Source organism: Neoarius graeffei, chromosome 25, assembly GCF_027579695.1.
Source record: "Neoarius graeffei isolate fNeoGra1 chromosome 25, fNeoGra1.pri, whole genome shotgun sequence".
NCBI classification, from domain to species: domain Eukaryota; kingdom Metazoa; phylum Chordata; class Actinopteri; order Siluriformes; family Ariidae; genus Neoarius; species Neoarius graeffei.
The window spans coordinates 18,468,469-18,490,992 of NC_083593.1; the positions used below are offsets into that span (position 1 = coordinate 18,468,469).

General features: G+C 39.9%; 1 protein-coding gene across 1 annotated transcript in view; it reads right to left on the reverse strand.

The window, feature by feature from the left end:
* postna (periostin, osteoblast specific factor a) overlaps positions 1 to 21,135 on the reverse strand; it is a 105,464-nt gene extending 84,329 nt beyond the window's left edge. Inside the window, exons 1-2 of the mRNA XM_060909187.1 lie at positions 20,993 to 21,135; positions 20,401 to 20,499 (exon numbers count right to left, since the gene is read on the reverse strand). Coding sequence (XP_060765170.1) covers positions 20,401 to 20,499; positions 20,993 to 21,132 — 239 coding nt within the window. The 5' untranslated portion in view covers positions 21,133 to 21,135. The remainder of the gene's footprint in view (positions 1 to 20,400; positions 20,500 to 20,992) is intronic.
* Positions 21,136 to 22,524: the final 1,389 nt, after the last annotated feature.

Here is a 22,524-nt window from a genome sequence, read left to right on the forward strand (position 1 = left end):
CAGTCTAGGCATTCCACTTCTGGCCAGTAAGGACCTTGGAATTTGAATTCCTCACTGACTGATCAGTGGACTCTCGAAGTTCAAGAACCAGACTGGTCTTCTCCTGTTTGTATCCCAAACTGATGGATTGCAAGGAAAACTGCAAGATGTTCTTCCCAAAGAAGCCCATTTCAGACAGGCACCATGGTAGCCCCAGCCACTTTCAGATGAATGAGTTGGCTTTCACATCCATCTTACTTGTTATGGATGAGGGAATTTCGCTCATTTTCAGTGGCCATGTTACTCTCCTGTACAATGTGAACTGGTAGCACCACACTTTGTATTTCCCCAGGAGTTGGCTTTGGTTGATCCTTGCCAGGCCTTCTGAAAGCTGCTTTAGTGTGGTCCTCCCCATCTGTTTGTTGGAGAGGTCTGCCATATACTTTCTCTCCAGACTTTTAATGGGTTGCTTTGCCAGAAGTGGGATTTTCTCGCACCCAGTGACAAAAATAGTGTTGTCATTCCTAACTCCTTTTCTGATTGACAGACTGCATGATTTGGAGGGCTTGAGTTTCATTCTTGCCCAGGACATCAGCTCATTCTATTAAGCAGTCTGGATGTACATGCTGCTGTCTGAATGAAGCTGGTCCATGTAGCTCTGCAGTGGGGGTAGCCTTTGTCCGGATAGTAATTTGATCCCTCCCACCATCTGTCTTGCTCCAATAAGGATTACCTCTAAGGCTGCTACAAACAAGATGGGAGAGATGGCACACCCCATGTCGATTCCTACTTCTATCTGCTGCCATCTGGTGGTGAAGTCTGGAAGGGCAAAGCACATCTGCAGATCAAAGAAGTAGTTTTCTACCAAGGTCTTGATACAGGAGGGCATATGGAAGAACTCTATGACATAGCTGATCAACTGGTGTGGAACTGACCCATAAGCATTGGCAAGGTCCAGCCAGATGACACATAGGTCCCCTTTCTCATGCTTGGCCTTCTGGATCTGTTCCCAAATCATTGTTGAGTGCTCTACACTCCCTTGGAAGCCTGGGACTCCAGCCTTCTGGCAGTTGGTGACAATGTAACCATTCTCCATTAGATAGCTGAGCTGGTCATTCTTCTGGCCAATACCAAGAGAAAGCTCTTTCCTTCAATGTTCAGCAAAGTGATGCTCCTGAATTGACTGATGTCTTTGCAGTTTGCTTCCTTGGGTGGCATGGTGGTGTAGTGGTTAGCACTGTCACCTCACAGCAAGAAGGTTCTCAGTTTGAGCCCACCAGCTGATGGGGGCCTTTCTGTGTGGAGTTTGCATATTCTCCCCATGTCTACATGGGTTTCCTTCGAGTGCTCTGGTTTCCCCCACAGTTCAAAGACATGCGGTTAGGTTAAGGCCTTGGGTTGAAGTGCCGTTGAGCAAAGCACCTAATCCCCTACTGCTCCCCAGGTGCCGTAACATAGTTGCCCGCTGCTCTGGGTATGTGTATGTGCTCACTGCTCACTTGTGTGTGCATGTGTGTGTTCACTGCTACAGATGGGTTAAATGCAGAGGATGAATTTCATTGTGCTTGAGTGTGTACAGCATGTGATAAATGAATGCTTCTTCTTCTTTGGGGATGAAGACTGCTACTGTTCTCTGCCATTCAGATGGAATACATTGCTTTTTCCAGGCAGTCCTCATGGGGTACTGGAGGAGTTCTTATAGAGCTTCTAGGGTGTTCCATTTGGGCTTGCTGATGATGAGGACCTTGCCTTTGCCTTGCCTGACTTCACTGAGCTTGGAGGGCATGATGTTGAACTCAGATGTTGGTGGGGTAGGCTGAGACACATACCCTGGTGATCCTAAATGGATATTCTTTGAGGGATCACTGTACTGCCTCCTGATGTACATTTCCAGTTTTTCCCTGGTGACTTCCAACTTCCCATTCTGTTTCTCTTCAAGCAGTCGTCTGGCATACTTGAAAGGGTCTTTGAAGAAGCTGGCTCTTTCATTTTCTTTTCACTTCCTATGTTTACTGGGGTTTTGTTCATGAGTGAGGGTAAGGGGGAGTGGGAGTTGGACAGAAGGATCGGGGCAGCGTCAGCAGTGATGCAGACGCTAAACTGGTCTGTTGTGGTAAAGAGAGAGCTGAGCCAAAAGGCAAAGCTCTCAATTTACTGGTCCATCTACGTTCCCACTCTCACCTATGGTCACGAGCTACGTATGGGTAGTGACCAAAAGAATGAGATCGCGGATACAAGCGGTAGAAAGGAGTTTTCTCCACAGGGTGGCTGGCTCTCCCTTAGAGACAGGGTGAGAAGCTTGGTCATTCAGGAGAGACTCGGAGTAGAACCATTGCTCCTCCACATCGAAAGGAGTCAGTTGAGGTAGTTCGGGCACCTTGTTAGGATGCCCCCTGGACACCTCCCAAGGGAGGTTTTCTGGGCATGCCCCACTGGGAGGAGACCCCAGGGCAGACCCAGGACACACTGGAGAGATTACATCTCTCGGCTGGCCTGGGAACACCTCGGTATTCCCCTGGAAGAGCTGGTGGAGGTGGTCAGGGAGAGAGAAGTCTGGGCTGCTCTGCTTAGGCTGCTACCCCCGCGACCCGGATCCAGATAAGTGGCAGAAGATGGATGAATGGATGTTTACAGATGCGCTCAGCTTTTCGAAGGCTAGCTAGGTTTTGTCTGACCTCTTCACACAATGCTTTCAGGCCCTCTTTCTCTGGCTGAGTTGCCTTCCTCCATTTCTTGTGAAGCTGTCATCGTCTTTTCACCAGCTGATCAATCTTCTTCTCTCTCCTTCCCTTCTCTACAGAAGCAGTCCTCTGCTTGGTGGTAACTTCACCAAACCTGTCTTTGCACTCCTGGTATAGGAAGTCCCCCAACAGGTTAACCTAGGACTCTACTCCTCCTTGCAATGACCCTTCCAGTACCTTGATCAGGTCCACATCCAATTTGTACCATGCTTCTACTTTGTTTGCCTTTGGCCATTTGATCTTTCCCCTCCTGGCTGGTTGCTTGGTCTCTGCTTTTTGGCTTGACTCAATTTTGTGAAGACAGGTGAGAACTCTTCTGGGTTTTTTTTGGAGGGGGGCTCTTTGTCCACCAGTAGGCCTTCTACCTGTCTTCCCCCCCTGCCTTCAGCAATGTTGGGCCCATCAGCTCTGTGGTTTTCCACCTGGCTTTCAGTCCATCTTGTCTGACCTGACACTGGAGTGCAAGATTGCAGTTGGCCTTTCTCACCACACTTTCAGAAATTACTGCAATAGAAATGGACAAAGAGAATAAGTTTTTGTGGAAATGTGGATACAGATGGGAGAAAGTCACATTCAGGGGCTTGTGAATCCACCAGGGGAATCTCATTTAGTAGGTACAGTGGTGCTTGAAAGTTTGTGAACCCTTTAGAATTTTCTATATTTCTGCATAAATATGACCTAAAACATCATCAGATTTTCACACAAGTCCTAAAAGTAGATAAAGAGAACCAAGTTAAACAAATGAGACAAAAATATTATACTTGGTCATTTATTTATTGAGGAAAATGATCCAATATTACATATCTGTGAGTGGCAAAAGTATGTGAACCTCTAGGATTAGCAGTTAATTTGAAGATGAAATTAGAGTCAGGTGTTTTCAATCAATGGGATGACAATCAGGTGTGAGTGGGCACCCTGTTTTATTTAAAGAACAGGGATAGATCAAAGTCTGATCTTCACAACACATGTTTGTGGAAGTGTATCATGGCACGAACAAAGGAGATTTCTGAGGACCTCAGAAAAAGCATTGCTGATGCTCATCAGGCTGGAGAAGGTTACAAAACCATCTCTAAAGAGTTTGGACTCCACCAATCCACAGTCAGACAGATTGTGTACAAATAGAGGACATTCAAGATCATTGTTACCCTCCCTAGAAGTGGTCAACCAACAAAGATCACTCCAAGAGCAAGGCGTGTAATAGTTGGTGAGGTCACAAAGGACCCCAGGGTAACTTCTAAGCAACTGAAGGCCTCTCTCACATTGGCTAATGTTAATGTTCATGAGTCCACCAACAGGAGAACACTAAACAACAATGGTGTGCATGGCAGGGTTGCAAGGAGAAAGCCACTGCTCTCCAAAAAGAACATTGCTGCTCGTCTGCAGTTTGCTAAAGATCATGTGGACAAGTCAGAAGGCTATTGGAAAAATGTTTTGTGGACGGATGAGACCAAAATAGAGTTTTTTGGTTTAAATGAGAAGTGATATGTTTGGAGAAAGGAAAACACTGCATTCCAGCATAAGAACCTTATCCCATCTGTGAAACATGGTGGTTGTAGTATCATGGTTTGGGCCTGTTTTGCTGCATCTGGGCCAGGACGGCTTGCCATCATTGATGGAACAATGAATTCTGAATGATATCAGTGAATTCTAAAGGAAAATGTCAGGACATCTGTCCATGAACTGAATCTCAAGAGAAGGCAGGTCATGCAGCAAGACAACAACCCTAAGCACACAAGTTGTTCTAACAAAGAATGGTTAAAGAAGAATAAAGTTAATGTTTTGGAATGGCCAAGTCAAAGTCCGACCTTAATCCAATCGAAATGTTGTGGAAGGACCTGAAGCTAGTAGTTCATGTAAGGAAACCCACCAACATCCCAGAGTTGAAGCTGTTCTGTATGGAGGAATGGGCTAAAATTCCTCCAAGCCGGTGTGCAGGACTGAGCAACAGTTACCGGAAACATTTAGTTGCAGTTATTGCTGCACAAGGGGGATCACACCAGATACTGAAAGCAAAGGTTCACATACTTTTGCCACTCACAGATATGTAATATTGGATCATTTTCCTCAATAAATAAATGACCAAGTGTAATATTTTTGTCTCATTTGTTTAACTGGCTTCTCTTTATCTACTTTTAGGACTTGTGTGAAAATCTGATGTTGTTTTAGGTCATATTTATGCAGAAATATAGAAAATTCTAAAGGGTTCACAAACTTTCAAGCACCACTGTATATAACCTTCTGGTCATGAGTATTCATCAAGGAAGAGATGTCAAATAGGCAATGGAAAGAAAATGAAAAGAAAAAAAGACAAGGAAAGTTTTGTCATTGTCACAGCATTGATGGGGAAAAGCCATGAGAACTTATCACTGAGCCCAGTGATTTAGCATAAACAGGGAACAATAGTGGACCATGTACTGACCCCTGAGGTGATTCCAATATTAAAGCTATGAGGAAATTGCACTTCTCCAAGCTGCACGGTAGAACCAAATCTACAAGTTTGATGAGAACAAAGAACCAGGTCTGAACATAACTCCCAATCCTAAAGTCTGTTACAGTGGAAATGAGGATCTGGCAATTCACAGTGTCAAAGGCAGTATACAGATCAAAGAGGATGAGGACAGAAGACATCATTTTTAAAGCCTCAGTGACTGTCAAAAGGGCTATTTATTTAGAATGTTTTGCCTTGTGACCAGACTGACTGGCATCCAGGAGGTTATGTAGTTGAAAGTCTATAGACATTTACCCAGGTATTGCATGTTCCAGGTTCTTGGATGGAAATGGATGGAGGGAAGCAATTAGCAACATTAGTAGGATTGAGGATAAATTTCTGAAGGTCAAGAGACCAGACCACTTGATAGACCAATGACCTAATACATTATAATCACCTGCCTAATATGGTGTTGGTCCTCCATGTGCCACCAAAAATAGCTCTAACCCCCAGAGGATTGGTCTCTGCAAGACCTCTGGATGTGCCCTTTGGTATCTAGCACAAATATATTAGTACCAGATCCTTAAGTCTTCAAAGTTGTGAGGTATTCCAGCACATCCCACAGATGATCAACATGATGATATCTGGGGAAGGTGTGCAGTGTAGCAAGGCACATGTATTTTGCTGAAAGGGCCACTGCCATTGGAAAATACCATTGCCAACACTCTCTCTACCAACTTTTGCTTTACCCTCACTGTTGCTTGGTGTCATCAGTACACCACATGATGCAAATGAAAATGGGACTCATTGAACCAGGTGATTACCTTCCATTGCTCCAAGGTCCATTTCCAGTGCTGTGTGTCCATTGTAAGTGCTTTCAATGGTCAACAGGCATTATCATGGGCACTCTGACTGGTCTCTGCTTACACAGCCCCATAAGCAAAAGGGTGCAGATGTATTGTGTGCTGTGACACATTCCTCCCATAACCAATTTTCTGTGACTTGTGTCACAGTAGCCCTTTTGTTGGTTCAAACTAGATGGGTTTGTTGCCCTTACATATTGATGAGCTTTGGGCATGCAAAACACTGTCATAGCAATGTTTGTAGGTATTTACTAGTGATGGCTGGGACCTTGCTGTTTCGGAGATGTGTCAACCCAGTTGGCTGGCCATTACAATTTTGTCCTTGTCACTCAGGTCTTCATGCATTTCAATTTCTCCCCAATCCAATGACTACAAGAACTGACTGTTCACTTATTTGCTAATATATCCCAGACCTTAATATGCATTGTTGTTATGGAATAACAAATGTTATTCACTTCATCTGTGGATACTGACAATAGCTGGCACTTACTGTGTAAGATTGCTGAGATTGTTTGGAGAAGCTTGGAAAAGGCATTCTGCTTCACTACATTGAAATAATGAATATACGCAGCCCTGGAGAGGCTCTGCTTTTTTATTTTGTATACAAATAGGAGCTCAAAGGAGATGACAGACAATATTTTCCTGAGGCATATGTAGCTAATATTTATTCTAATACGTATCATTTGTACAATTGAGGATAAAAGTTTACATAAACATACCGGTAGGCAAAAGATATTCAGTCTCAGTTTTTCACAACTCTACACATGTCATGTTATCATATATTTTTTTTGGTACATTGATTAGGGAATCTGCTTTGTTCACATCAGAGGTAAATTTGAAACAATCGATTGGAGAATTTCCATTTTAATTGACTAATTCTAGTGGGTCAAAGATGACCAAGATCACTATCTTACTATACTGTACAGATGACTATACTATACAGATGACCAAGTTTACTATCTCTTTAAACAGTCTAAAAGATTGATATAATGTCTTTTACAAGCTCAGATTGCCAGTTGTTAGAATTTGGAGTTAATTGTGAGTGCATGTGTGGCTGAATAAGGGTCTAACTTTAGTACCTTTCTGGCCTTGATACGTTAGGAAAATTCAAGCAACTCAGCTAAGACATCAGAAAAATAGTGGATGCCCAGAAGTCTGGATCCTCCTTCAGAGCAATTTCCAAACCTTACATACACTGTTTGCTCAGGAAAGAGGCACACATGAACTCCAAGTAATAAATGAACTTTGGTTTATAATGTTCAACTGAACCCCAAGACAACAACAAAGGAACTTGTGAAGGACCTAAGGGCATCATGTACCAATACATTCACCATTAAGAGAGTTAGGCTGAAGTCTGTAGGTGATCATCAGCTTTTTGGAGGAGAGTTCTCTGGTCAGGTGAAACAAAAGATTCACCTGTTTGGCCATAATGATCACCACTATGTATAGAGCAGCAAGGGAGAGGCTTTTAATCTGAAGAACACCATCTCAACTGGGAGCCATAAGCTCAAGACATCAATCAAAAATATAAAACTTAGCTGCAGGGTCTTCCAACAGGAAAATCATCCAAGAATACCAAGTTATAAACAAAATAAGTTAAAGACAACAAAGTGAAAGTATTGGAATGACCTTCACAAAGCACTGACCTTAATTCCATAGAAAATTTGTGGACTGAGCTGAAAAACATGTCTGAGCAAGGAGGCCTACAAAAATGATTGAGTTACACCAGTTCTGTCATGAGGAACAGCATAAACTGGGCAAGGCTGCCCCAAACATTTGATTTATGTTCAAGCAATTAAAAGGCAATGCCAGCAAATACAGTGTACTAACAATGTGTACATAACCCAATGACTGTATATATGGTTGGACACCATGCCACCATTTAATCCTACTGTATGGCTTTGAATACTTTTTTGCTTGAATTGAAAATTTGTATTTTGTATGAATTTGCACAGTAGTCTGCAGAGACTGTGCAGTAGAAACTTTAGAGACAGAGTATTCACAGCAGATACAGCGGGTCAGACAGTGGGTCTGCCACTCGTCCATCTATATTGGCCATGGTTACTTCTCCGGTTGATGCCAGTAACACACATGTTGAGAGCTAGTACCTGACATGTAACTTAATATGTCGTATCAAACACAAGCTCAATGTGGTGCATATAACATTATTGATTTAATATGTAAAATGCTAAATTGTAGTCATATAATTCGTACAAGTATATTGATTTTACCATTTGTAGAGGTTATGCTACTGAATATGGTAATGCTTTTGAAACAAAGTCCTTCCTCTGCCAGGACCTGGTCTTCCCAGGCAGTGTCCCATCCCAGTACTACCTGGGTGTCAGTGAGAGTATTGAGAACAACAACGCTGAGCAAACTACAAACATGGCTGCTCAAGACTACAATGCCCATGAGCCACAGTGCTCCCTGTCACTGGAGTATTGAACTCAGCTTAGGATCATTAACAATCAGCAACCATGCTACTTAAACCTCTCTCTCCTCCTCCTCACAAACACTCAATGCAAAGTATTGTTTTGTGGTTTCCAGTGCATAACGAGTCTTTATCTCTCTGCCTGCCTATTGTTGTTTTGATTCTTGCTATCCTTCCTCATTTGCGCTTCTTGGCTTTCTTATGTTGTCCTGCTCGCCAATCAACCAACCCTCACCTGCCTTTGACCATGACTCTAGTCTCATGATTTGGCTTCGTTACTGTTTGTTCTCCCCTGTAATTACGTCTGTAAGTGCCTGCACCCTGACAACAGGCCCTTAAGGCACATTGGGTAGTTAGTTAAATACATAGATTAAAAAAAAAAAACTCTTGCCATGTGAGCAACATATAAGAAACAAATCTAGCCGCCTTAAAGATGTGAACTGTGTACAAGTAAATTCACACTGAATGGGTCACCCAGAAATCTACCTACTATCCAAAGAGTACATATACATTAGTACAGAAGTTTCCACTTAATATTTTAAGTAGCTTACTTTTTAATTTCTGAATCATACACAACATAAATGTTAAACAATGCTGCATTCTTCATATCTGACTGGCCTTACACTGATCAAACTACAAGTTTTCTTCAGCTCTTCTGACAGCCTTGTAAACTGTATATAACTTCAGAAGGGGATATAGATTAGAAATGACATTTTTTGCAACAAATCCATAGTACTATGGTTCTTCACATAGGCATATATTCCAGCAGTATAGCTATTTTAGAACCCATTTATAGTTATTCATTTCACAGCTAATTTTACCCAAAGTCAGTTACATGTGAGTTACAATGAACTGCAAGATAGCCATAAGGTTGAGGGGTGAGGGTCTTCCTCAGGGGCTGAGCTTGGTATTCCCAACCTTGTGCTCACTGTTGCAATACATTATGTCCATTTACCAATGCATGGTACCAGGTCAACTCGACTCAAGTCTGCTTGCCTTTGTCTGACTGGAGTTTTATCGCATCACTCCTGAGGAGGATGACCCCTAATCAGACATATTCTGTAACTATGCGATTTTTACTGGCAACAAAATCTGAGAATCAACAGACTTCACTTTTAGGTTCAAGGTTTTTTTTTTTTATTTGCCACTTGTGCATAAACCAACAGTTCAGACACATTGGAATTTTTGTGCAGGGCTCTCTCAGTCAACAGATTAGAAAATAAAACACTATAATAAAAATATAAAATATAGAAACACTATATAATACGTGTGTGGGGGGGAGTTATATGCACAACATTTTAAATACAAGTATTAAACAGAAGGAGAGGGTAAATGTTAAAGAACAGTAATAAAATAAAAGGCTAGTCCTGAGTGCTGTTCCTGGATTATTAAAAGAGGGGAAAGTTATATGGAAATATTGCACATTTTGTGAGGGGAATGAAAGTTATGTGGGGATATTGCACATTTATCAAAGGGTATATGACACATAATCCTGTTTCACAGATATATCATGAAGTTTATGAAATTATATATCTCATCTCATTATCTCTAGCCGCTTTATCCTTCTACAGGGTCGCAGGCAAGCTGGAGCCTATCCCAGCTGACTACGGGCGAAAGGCAGGGTACACCCTGGACAAGTCGCCAGGTCATCACAGGGCTGACACATAGACACAGACAACCATTCACACTCACACCTACAGTCAATTTAGAGTCACCAGTCAACCTAACCTGCATGTCTTTGGACTGTGGGGGAAACCGGAGCACCCGGAGGAAACCCACACGGACACGGGGAGAACATGCAAACTCCACACAGAAAGGCCCTCGCCGGCCCCGGGGCTCGAACCCAGGACCTTCTTGCTGTGAGGCGACAGCGCTAACCACTACACCACCGTGCCGCCCGAAATTATATATATATATATATGTATATATATGAAGTTTAAATCTCACTCGGCTAGATAATGCATACGCAGTACTGACAGATACTAGTAAGCAATCCTTTTGCCATAGCAATGCAATTCTTGACATCTAAAAAGATCACTTTTCACAGTGAATAAAAGCAAACAGAAGCATGTCACATAAAATGATCAATGATCAGGCTCATTTTTACACCCAAACGCTTGACACCCAGGCATCTTCAGGGTTGTTTACAACAATTTAGAAGTGATGTATCAACAAGCTCCAATAGCCTCAGTAAATCATGTTTGGAGTCCGTGACATCACGATTTGTTGTCAGAGGGCGTTATTTGAACCTCGGAGAGAGTAAGATGGCAGTGCCCACACTGTAAAATATAATAAGTTGACTTTACTTAAAAAAAATATGCAAAGTCGTTGCCTCAAAAAAAGTCATTTATGTTGATTTAGATAAATTAGATTGGGTTAACTTATTTTTTGTGAGTTTGCAGTACTCAAATTAACTTAGATTAGTTTGATTACATTAACTTATTTATTTTGAGTTTGCAGTACTCACATAAACTTTTATATTAATTTGATTACATTAACTTATTTATTGTGAGTTTGCAGTACTCATCTTATATAATTTTGATTACATTAACTTATTTATTTTAAGTTTACAGTACTCAAATCAATGGCTTTCAGATATCTTTTTTCATAAATTTAACTTAATATTCATGAATTCCATTGATTTGAGTACTGTAACTTAAAATAAATAAGTTAATGTAATCAAAATTATATAAGATGAGTACTGCAAACTCACAATAAATAAGTTAATGTAATCAAATTAATATAAGTTTATGTGAGTACTGCAAACTCAAAATAAATAAGTTAATGTAATCAAACTAATCTAAGTTAATTTGAGTACTGCAAACTCACAAAAAATAAGTTAACCCAATCTAATTTATCTAAATCAACATAAATGACTTTTTTTGAGGCAACGACTTTGCATATTTTTTTTAAGTAAAGTCAACTTATTATATTTTACAGTGCAGGGACATTTTTTTTCTTTTAAAATATATGTACACAGTGTACAGGTACAAATATGAACAAGTGAGCATTTGAACATGTCTTGTATGGATATTCTGTCAGTATAAAAGAGTTTACTTTTTGGATTTTGTTTGGCTTTAACCATTAAATGATACCAGGCATACCTAACAACCTGTGTTCTCTCTCTCTCTCTCTGTGTCAAGTTACATGTTGATCCTGAGACATCAGTGATGCTGACTTCTGCTCTTTGGACCTGCCTGATCCATCCTGATGCCCTATGTCTGACTGGAGTTTTATCGCATCACTCCTGAGGAGGATGGCCCCATATGGACAGTCAAAAGACACACTTAGAAGATGGCTCTGGACACTTAGTTTTGCAATGGTGGCTGAAGACTACAATTGCCATGATAACATTAGAACTGCAGTTGTCATGAACAGTCTTGCACTCAAGTCTCCATCAAATAACAGCTGTCAGCTTCAACAAAATAGACTTCATGCTAAAACTATCATAAATTTCCTGGTTACACAGTTATACTTTTTGACTATATAGGACACAGTTATAGAAGCAAGTTATTTATAATCATGCTGTCTGTTATCACCCAAATGAGGATGGGTTCCCTCTTGAGTCTGGTTCCTCTCAAGGTTTCTTCCTCGTGTTGTCTGAGGGAGTTTTTCTTTGCTACTGTTGCCACAGGTTTGCTCATCAGTGATAAAATATATTTATAAGGGATAAAATTAGCTCGTATGTTTAAAGTCCTTTTATTTTTCTGGATAACTGCTTTACAACAATGTCTGTTGTCAAAAGCGCTTTGCAAATAAACTGACTTAACTTAATTTCTACCTCCTGGCATTAGGGAGATTTGCCTGACAATTTGCCAGTGGATGATGTGGGAGGACGAATGAGACACCCATGATATGAAAATCTAAGCCACCTAAATACATCTGTCTATCTGCCTCTGCTTTGTTTCTCTCAGTCTTTTCCTGGAATCCAGAATCTCTGCCACCCCAGCCCTCCTGATTATTTCTGTTGTATCGAGACAATACTCCATATGTCTCAGGCAGTGTAAAAACTCACCACTTTCCTGCATATATCAGCAGGCAAATAACTGAAAAACCAAAATTCCAGTCGAGAGGCCGTCGGTGTTTAGCAGGCACCAAACAGCATGGTGATGGGGCAGTATGTGTAGTTTTACTTTATCATAACAATCTCTTTAAAATGTACTCCCCGCAAAAAAATAAAAATAAAATAACCTTCTAAGGGGTACAAGTATACAACTTGGCATATTGCCAGTGACTGGCTCTGAGGAGAGACATTTAGAGAAAGAAAGAGTAAAATTGTCTGAACATCTGATAAGGCCAAATGAGGAAGTTCTTTATAGACATACAAAGACAGAAAGAACCAGGCACTCCCTGATACAACAGCTTGGGTGGATCATTAGTGCACAGTTTTGTGCCAAAAAACACTATCAAAGACTGCATGTCAGTGTTGCCATTATGCAACACTTCAGGGGTGAACACAACTAAGGAAGATGACGGTCTGTAAATACCATATATATATATATATATATATATATATATATATATATATATATATATATATATATATATTAGTCTCAGGTACAAATAGTGCAGTTTTACAAGGAAATGAGCTGTAGGTTTTACTGAGCATCTTGCAGAACCAGCCACAGTTCTTCTGGACACTTTGTCATACTTGCTTGTTAATTTTGCAGCAAAACCTAGAAGCCTTCATTAAGCTTTCTTTTTTTGAACAGAAAAGTGGTCTCTCATGTGAATATGTTGCTCAAATACTGTATAAACATATTTTTCTGTAACATTTAATTTTGTGCTGAAAAAAAACGCTTGGAACTCTAAATGTTTTTGTACTGACTTGAAAATTTAAAAGTCATAAAATAGAAATCTATAACAAAGATTGTATGAAAAAAATGGGCTGCCTAAGACTTTTGCACAGTACTGTGTGTGTGTGTGTGTGTGTGTGTGTGTGTGTGTGTATATATATATATATATATATATATATATATATATATATATTAGGGTGCATCAGTTGCCCTCACTTTCATAAAATCTGATGCATTTTTGTTTGGGTGTTCCTTTCACCCAATAAAGACATCTTGTAAAATTTTTTGATCATATTCAAAAGTCTAATGGTGGCACCATGAGGTTCATTTTTTGCCAAAACTTGCTTATTTTATGTTTTCGCGCAAGGTTTGAATCACAATGTTGGACTCCATTTATTGATTTCTTGTGACCCAGAGATCATGTTAAGAACCTTTGCAAGGGATTGAGAAGCATTAATGTGATTCATAATACATTTGTATTGTTTAAAAGTAGTTGAACAATGATTCAATGAACAGCTAAAACTCAAACTGTGCTTATTAGAATATGTACTAAAAATGTGTATCTAAGATATTTGGTATACTCTATAAGGTGCCATAATGTTTTATGAAAAGTGATCAAAATTTTGTCATAAAATAGCAGCTTTTTCCTTAACTTTGAGCTCCTGGTGCCACCATTAAACTTTTGAATTTTGTCAAAATCTTTCACCCAGTGTGTTTTCTTACCAAAAGGAACATAAAAACAAAAATGCATCGTGATTGGAGGAACTTTTCATTTTTAGGGGGCAACTGATGCACTCTAATATATATATATACACACACACAAAATCAGACAGTCACCGGCCACTTTATTAGGTACACCTGTTCAACTACATGTTCACGCAAATATCTAATCAGCCAATCACATGGCAGCAACTCAATGCATTTAGGCATGTAGACATGGTCAAGATGACTTGCTGATGTTCAAATCGAGTATCAGAATGGGGAAGAAAGGTGATTTAAGTGACTTTGAATGTGGCATGGTTGTTGGTCCCAGACGGGCTGGTTTGGGTATTTCAGAAACTGCTGATCTACTGGGATTTTCATGCAGAACCATCTCTAGGGTTTACAGCAAATTGTCCAAAAAAGAGAAACTATCCAGTGAGCGGCAGTTTTCTGTGTGAAAATGTTTTGTTAATGCCAGAGATCAAAGGAGAATGACCAGACTGGTTTGAGATAACAGAAAGGCAGCAGTAACTCAAATAACCACTTGTTATAATCAAAGTATGCATAAGACCACCTCTATATGCACAACACATCGAACCTTGAAGCAGATGGGCGACAGCAGCAGAAGACCACACCGGATACCACTCCTCTCAGCCAAGACAGGAAACTGGGGCTACAATTCCCACAGATTCAGCAAAACTGAACAATAGAAGATTAGAAAAACGTTGTCTGGTCTGATGAGTCTTGATTTCTACTGCGATATTCAGATGGTAAGGTCAGAATTTGGTGTAAAAAACATTAAAGCATGGATCCATCCTGCCTTGTATCAACAGTTCAGGCCAATGGTCTAATGGTGTGGGGGATATTTTCTTGGCACACTTTGGGTCCCTTAGTACCAACTGGGCATCATTTAAATGCCACAGCCTACCTGAGTATTGTTGCTGACCATATTCATCTCTTTATGACCACAGTGTACCCATCTTCTTATGGCTACTTCCAGCAGGACAACGCACCATGTCACAAATCTCAAATCATCTCAAACTGGTTTCTTAAACATGACAATGAGTTCACTGTACTCAAATGGCCTCCACATTCACCAGCTCTCAATCCAATAGAGCACCTTTGGGATGTGGTGGAATGGGAGAGTCGCATCATGGATATGCAGCCGACAAATCTGCAGCAACTGAGTGATGTTCTTATGTCAGTATGGACCAAAATCTCTGAGGAATGTTCCCAGTACCTTGTTGAATATATGTGATGAAGACTTAAGGCAGTTCTGAAGGCAAAAGGGGGTCCAACCTGGCATTAGCAAGGTGTATCTAATAAAGTGGCCGGTGAGTGTGTATATATCGATTCGCATGGGGCACGAAGGCTAGCCAACATGATCCAATCCCACAGAAGGGCTACTGTAGCACAAACTGCTGAAAAAGTTAATGCCGGCTAAAACAGAAAGGTGTCAGCATTAACTTTTTCAGCAGTTTCTGCTGCAGTAGCCCTTCTGTGGGATTGAACCATATGGGTTCGCCTTCATGCCCCATGCAAATCAGTGAGCCTTCGACACACAGGACCCTGTCACCAGTTCACCAGTTGTCCTTCCTTGAACCACTTTTTGTAGGTACTAACAACTGCATACCGGGAACACCCCATAACGTGCCATTTTGGAGATGCTCAGACCCAGTCACATCACAATTTGGCCCTTGTCAAAGTCACTCAGATCCTTATGTTTGCTCATTTTTCCTGCTTCCAACACATCAACTTCAAGAACTGATTGTTCTCTTCCTGCCTAATATATCCCACCCCTTGGCAGGTGCCATTGTAATGAGATAATCAGTGTTATTCACTTCACTTCTCAGGGGTCATAATGTTATGGCTGATTGGTGTGTGTGTGTGTGTGTGTGTGCGTGCGTGCGTGCACATGCACACATATATATTCCATAAAGCCCCACTCTGTGGAGAGTATGGCTTAAAGTGGTCCTATGAACAGATACTTCCATTTCCACTGTTGAGCTTTGCAACTCCTTCAGTGTTTTCTTTGGTGTCTTTGTTGCATCTCTGATTAATGCCCTCCTTGCCCAGTCTGTGAGTTTTGGTGGGCGGCCTTCTCTTGTCAGGTTTGTAGTGGTGCCATATTCTTTCTATTTTGCTATAATGGATTTAATGGTGCTCCGTGGGATATTCAAAGTTTGGGATATTTTTTATAACCCAACCCTGGTCTATACTTCTTCATAACTTTGTCTCTGACCTGTTTGGAGACTCCTTGGTTTTCATGTTGTTTGCTTAGTAGTGTTGCAGAGTCAGGGTCCTTCCAGAACAGGTTGATTTATACAGACATCATGTGACAGATCATGTGACACTTTGATTGCGCACAGGTGGAGCTTAATCAACTAATTATATGACTTATGAAGTGAATTGGTTGGATCAGCTCTTATTTAGGAGCTTCATACGAAAGGGGGTGAATACCTATGCACACTCCAGATTTCTGTTTTTTTCATCTTAATTATTGTTTGTGTCACAATAAAACAACAATGTGCACCTTTAAAGCGGTAGCATGTTGTGTAAATCAAATGGTGCTACCCCTCCAAAAATCCATTTTAATTCCAGCTTGTAATGCGTCAAAACAGGACAAACACAAAGGGGGATGAATACTTTTGCAAGACACTGTATACACCAAGTATATAGTAAGTATTGTATAGAATATAGTATATTTTTTGTTATCAGTAAAAAACTAACCATTCTTAAGGGAAATATATGCCTGAGTGAGTCTAAAATATTAGTGTTCATCTTTTCTGTCTCTGCTTGCTTTACGCATCCAGATGGATATTTGGATACACATTGGCATATACATATGCCAAAAAGCAAATTGGTTAAAGATGTGGTTAGTTCGTACATGGCTGGGGCCCACCATATTTGAACAAGATCCAGTATGAAGTAAGTGGCCTGCAAAGGATATCGGACTCCTCAAACTATAGCTCGTATTCTCAAACCTTCTAAGGTCAAGAACTAAAAAAAAAGTGAATGATTCTTGAAAAAGTGAAATTCCAGAAGACTTTTCTTTCATACACAAACCTTACATTAAATGCCTCCTTAAATCTAAAAATTGTCATGGCAAAGATACTACTGGGGATTTGCTTGAGGATACAAATGGAAAGAATATGTTATATGTTGATGGAAGCTACTGAACTTTTCAAAGACCAAAAAATTACAAGTTTAAAGAAAAAAAAATGTGAAAAATGAAGTGCCCAAATGACAAGACAGTTATTTGCCTTCATGGAACCAGAGTTTACATCATATTTCTGTTCACTGGCTAAACTTGTGAACAAAAATTATTTTATATCACAGAAATGACACCTCATGGCTCAGACTCGACAGTTTAAAATAGCTGCCTTGCACAAGCTTGCCACATGTCAGCACTGTAAATTGTAGCACATGAAACATGTTGGCGTCATCTGATGACCAGATCTCTGTGTATCCTGCTTAGCCAAGAGCAATAAACATGGCTCTTTGTCAGATATCACATCAGCTAAGCAATTGTTCAAATGTGAATGTAACTGTGTTTACTCTGTCTCAAATAGCAACCTCAACCCATACTCCAACATATATTTTCATTTTTAAATTATGTAGAATCTGCAAAAAGGGTAATGTAGTGATTATTGTTCTATCATCAAAACCTACATATTGGTGATACTTTTAGGTATACATGTAGGTGATTTCACAGAGGAGATTGGCTGAATGCATGTAGGTGATGTGAGTAGGACTGCAGGGGGGAAGCATACTCATGTGAACTTCCAAAATTAATATCAAGACTGACAATGATGGTGGTTCTTAAGCATCTACTGCTTTGCCCTGTTTACTTCCTTTCTTTTTTTGAAAGGTTTTCTGTTCGTTTGGTCGGTTGGTCAGTTGGTATTTTTGAAAGGCTTTCTGTTCGTTCATTTGGTCGATCGGTGTTTGAAAGGTTTTCTGTTCGTTCGTTCGTTTGGTCAGTTGGTCGGTCAGTTTTTTGAAAGGTTTTCTGGTCAGTCGGTCAGTTTTTTTTTTTTTTTTGGAAAGGTTTTCTGTTCGTTCATTCAGTTGTTTTTTTTAAGGTTTTCTGTTCATTCATTTGGTCAGTTGGTCAGTCAGTCTTTCTTTCTTTCTTTCTTTCTTTCTTTCTTTCTTTCAAATTTTTGAAAAAACTGCCAAGGGAATTATTAACTGAAACAGAAAAAAAAATTTCAGTTAACAATTTTATGTAAGTAAAAAGGTCCTGGCTGCTATGTGTCATTTTACATGATGTGATCTGTCATTGTACTGCAGTTACAATTCATAACTCTACATATGCACTTCAATTAGCAATGTGAAGGTGATGTGTTTATTGCATTTAAAATGATTCTGGCTGAATTTTCAACTGTATGTAAGTTATCATGTTGTATTTATAGTGTTAAACTTCACTGGAAAATGGTGTGGCAAAGCAGTCATCTACGAAGGCTAAGTCAGAGCTTAGCTAGACTCAGAGACCGAGGTCTTTGATTGTTTGCTAATTAGTTTAGATGCATACTGCATATATGTTTAGCAATAAAATGGTTTACATGCCACTGCCTTTCAGTATATTATTTAACTTTTGTAGCTTGAATTTTGATTCAGTGCTAGATTGTGGTTAGTTTATGTTTTAATCTTAAATTTAATTTGATCTAAAATATCAAATTATGTTTTCTTAAATATTTATCATTTCGAGGCGGCACGGTGGTGTAGTGGTTAGCACTGTCGTCTCACAGCAAGAAGGTCCGGGTTCGAGCCCCGTGGCCAGCGAGGGCCTTTCTGTGTGGAGTTTGCATGTTCTCCCCGTGTCCGCGTGGGTTTCCTCCGGGTGCTCCGGTTTCCCCCACAGTCCAAAGACATGCAGGTTAGATTAACTGGTGACTCTAAATTGACCGTACGTGTGAATGTGAGTGTGAATGGTTGTCTGTGTCTATGTGTCAGCCCTGTGATGACCTGGTGACTTGTCCAGGGTGTATCCCGCCTCTCGCCTGTAGTCAGCTGGGATAGGATCCAGCTTGCCTGCGACCCTGTAGAACAGGATAAAGCGGCTAGAGATAATGAGATGAGATTTATCATTTCGAATGTAGCTAGTACTAAGATGTCTTTCTATTAAAATAAGTACTGCATCAGGCAGCTAGAGGCAATGCATTCCTTCATAATAGGGTTTTAAAAAAATGGTACAACATGCACCAGTCATTTGGAATATTTTTAACGATATAATATGAAAAATGCCAATCATAAAATATGGTGTGGTTTGTTATGTTTTACTTGAATATCACATATTTGGCACAGTTTTAAATAAGGTGGACATCTCAGGACCAAATTTTGTGTGAGAATTTAGTAACATATTAAATTATTGATTTAAGGGATTCCTGGGATGGGTGAAACTGAAAAATCCTTTAGGATGCTGTAGCCTATTTTTCTATCAGGGTACATTTGCAAGACAGCATATTGCTGATCAATGCATTTGTATTGTGAACCCTAAAGCAATTATTGGAGTGTCCCAAGATCACACTTCACTAATCCAATTTTCTTAAGTAAAGATAAAAGTGAAAGTCAATTTTTAATGTAAACTATTATTTTAGTTCTCTAACAGTGCTAATAATTTGCATGGGATTAATTCATCTTGAACCATTTTAAAATTTTAATAGAGTTGACCATTAAAGTCTGTTATGAACTGAGATCCATGTTCCTGTAGGCAGTGCAGGTAAAAGTTTTTTACTTGCTGATCTTGCTGATTTGTGTTGCTTTTTTTTTTCTATATTTGTGTATTTTTTTTTTATTTGTAACTAATTTGAATATAATGAATATGTACATATTGTGGATATTTCTATTTGATATTGATCATAACTAGTTTCTTTTTTAGTTTCGATTTATTGTGTGTTGTATATATGTAGCAGGGCTCCTTTTGATTGCAGAGGTGTACAGCCAATGATTAGACTATAGATACTTTTTATTTAAGTTTAAATAAAGGAAGAGGAGAGGCCAGTTTGTAGATATTTTCAATAACTGGGATTAGCTGGTCTTAGATCAGTACAAGAGGAAAACTCATTCCCAGAGTCAAAGAGGAAATCTAACTCAACTCCACTCTCAAAGACACCAATGCTGATAACTATAAGAACCTGAACCTCCATCTGTCTCTCATATGGGACCCATAGCACAACTGAGAAATGCAGACAAAATGACAAATAACACACTTTATTCATATTTCCCTGCCTCCAGGTAAGTACCTGCTTTAAGTTTGGTTTCATCTTTAGATATGTTTTACCCATCATCCCCAATACTCATCACTACCTCCCTACCCTTCTATATGCCCCCTACAACACACACACACACACACACACACACACACACACACACACACACACACACACACACACACACACAGAGAGAGCAACATAGTGACCACAGATCAAACGGACACCCAGTCTGAACCACTTACGCTCTCTTTCCACAAATGGCTTTTTGGTACCAGTTCCTGCATGTGCTGAAATACTTCTTCTTGGTCCCGATTACCTGCTGAAGGGCACACATATTGGGCCTGTCGAGAATGTAAGAAGAACAATTAAACAAGAAAGAAAAGGGAAAAAAGAAAGAAGCCTCTAGGACTGGAGTTCAACACTGAAAATTGCTTCTTTCCTGGAGTAAGCAATTTTAAAATCAGCTGCAATTATGGAGGTTAATGATGTGCCATTCTTAACAAATGCTTTACAATCTGTAATAGCATGCATCATGATGAACAGCCAGGAGTAATGTCATTTCACTTTGCACTTTGGAGATTCAGTGTCTCCCCCCACCCCCTAAATCCTCCTTGAAGCAAGATGAAATTTGGGCTTGCAGGCACAAGCTTTTATTTATTATACCTTTTAAATATATGCCCAACATGAATTATAGCAAACTAATAAGGACTAATAAAAACATTAAAGATACATGATTGAATATGGCAAATATGCAAAACTGGCTTTTTGCAGCTACAATTTTGTTTTTTAAACATTTCTAAAAAAAAAAAAAACTATATAAAAATATTCCCTTACCCCTGACTCTTGGCCCTGATGCGGCTATGTGACACAATCTTGTCATAGGCAGATGAGTCCACCTGGTCCAGGTAGGAAAGTGCTAGCAGAACAAAGGTGGCCACAAACACAAGCTTCATCTTGGCTTTTGCCCCACACATTAAAGCCACTGACAAACCAGGAGAAATGGGAGCAGACTATAGCAAGGCAGTTTTTATACCACCCCTCCCTTCTCTAACCCTCACACAGTTGCTGTATTGGTTACACACAATGAGGGAATGAACATACAGTGAGAATATCAACCTGTTCCATATGTAACCTCATCCTCCATGGGAGCCCTGAGCACCAAACTCAGCTCATTGTCATCAGTTTAAGACACGAGTATGAAATATACATGATTACATTGTTTTATTATATGTTGTAATAGTAATATTTGCTTTATTTGCATTTTAATCGTTATACTCATAGTGTGACTTGTTTCCATCTCTTGCCTGATAGAGTAAATAGAGTAAATTGCTTTGCAGGATTTCCAGTGCTTTACATTTGAAAAATCTGTGCATATGAACACTTGAGACCTAAATATTTTAATCCCGATCAAAAATCATGTGAACTACAATTATCAGACTTTAAATGAATTTACTGTATTTAAAAATGCTTACAGGATTTAAAGAGGTTTGTAACTCAAACTACATTCTTCTGATCTCTTGGCTTCAGGTAAGTATCAATGGAACAACTCAAACCCAAGTTAAATCTGGAGGATTTTAAAATTGAGGAAAGTTAGGAAGCAGCATTACATTTTACTCACTCTATTTGGGTCTGAGAGGTGTTGCAGAAAGGCACAGTAGGGGACAGGAGAATATGGAAGACAGCTCAATGTGAGAAACATGAGTTGCTTACCTTTCTAATGAACATTAATGTTTAACTTAAGATGTGTGCATCACTACCTCTAGTGGTGGAGGCATAGCAGCACAACATTACCACAGCATTTTATGATGAACCATGTTTTTGGTATAGTTCGTTTGTTTGTCCGTCTGCCTTTAAGCAGGATTGTGCAAAACCTACTCAATGGATTTCCATTGAAACTTGGTGGAAGGATGTAGCATGGGCCAAGGAAGAATCCATTGTCAGATCCGAGTCACAGGGCAGATCCATGAGTTTATTTTCACTTTCGCTAATGTTGCAAGATACGGCATTTGCCATACATCTTACAATCCAGTAGATGGCAGTAAAGCTCATCCATCCATTATCCATAACTGCTTATCTTGTGCAGGGTCGCGGGCAAGCTGGAGCCTATCTCAGCTGACTATGGGCAAGAGGCGGGGTACACCCTGGACAAGTCGCCAGGTCATCGCAGGGCTGACACATAGAGACAAACAACCATTCACATTCACACCTACAGTCAATTTAGAGCCATCAATTAGCCTAACCTGCATGTCTTTGGACTGTGGGGGAAACCGGAGCACCCAGAGGAAACCCAAACAGACACGGGGAGAACATGCAAACTCCACACAGAAAGGCCCCCGTCAGCCACTGGGCTCGAACCCAGAACCTTC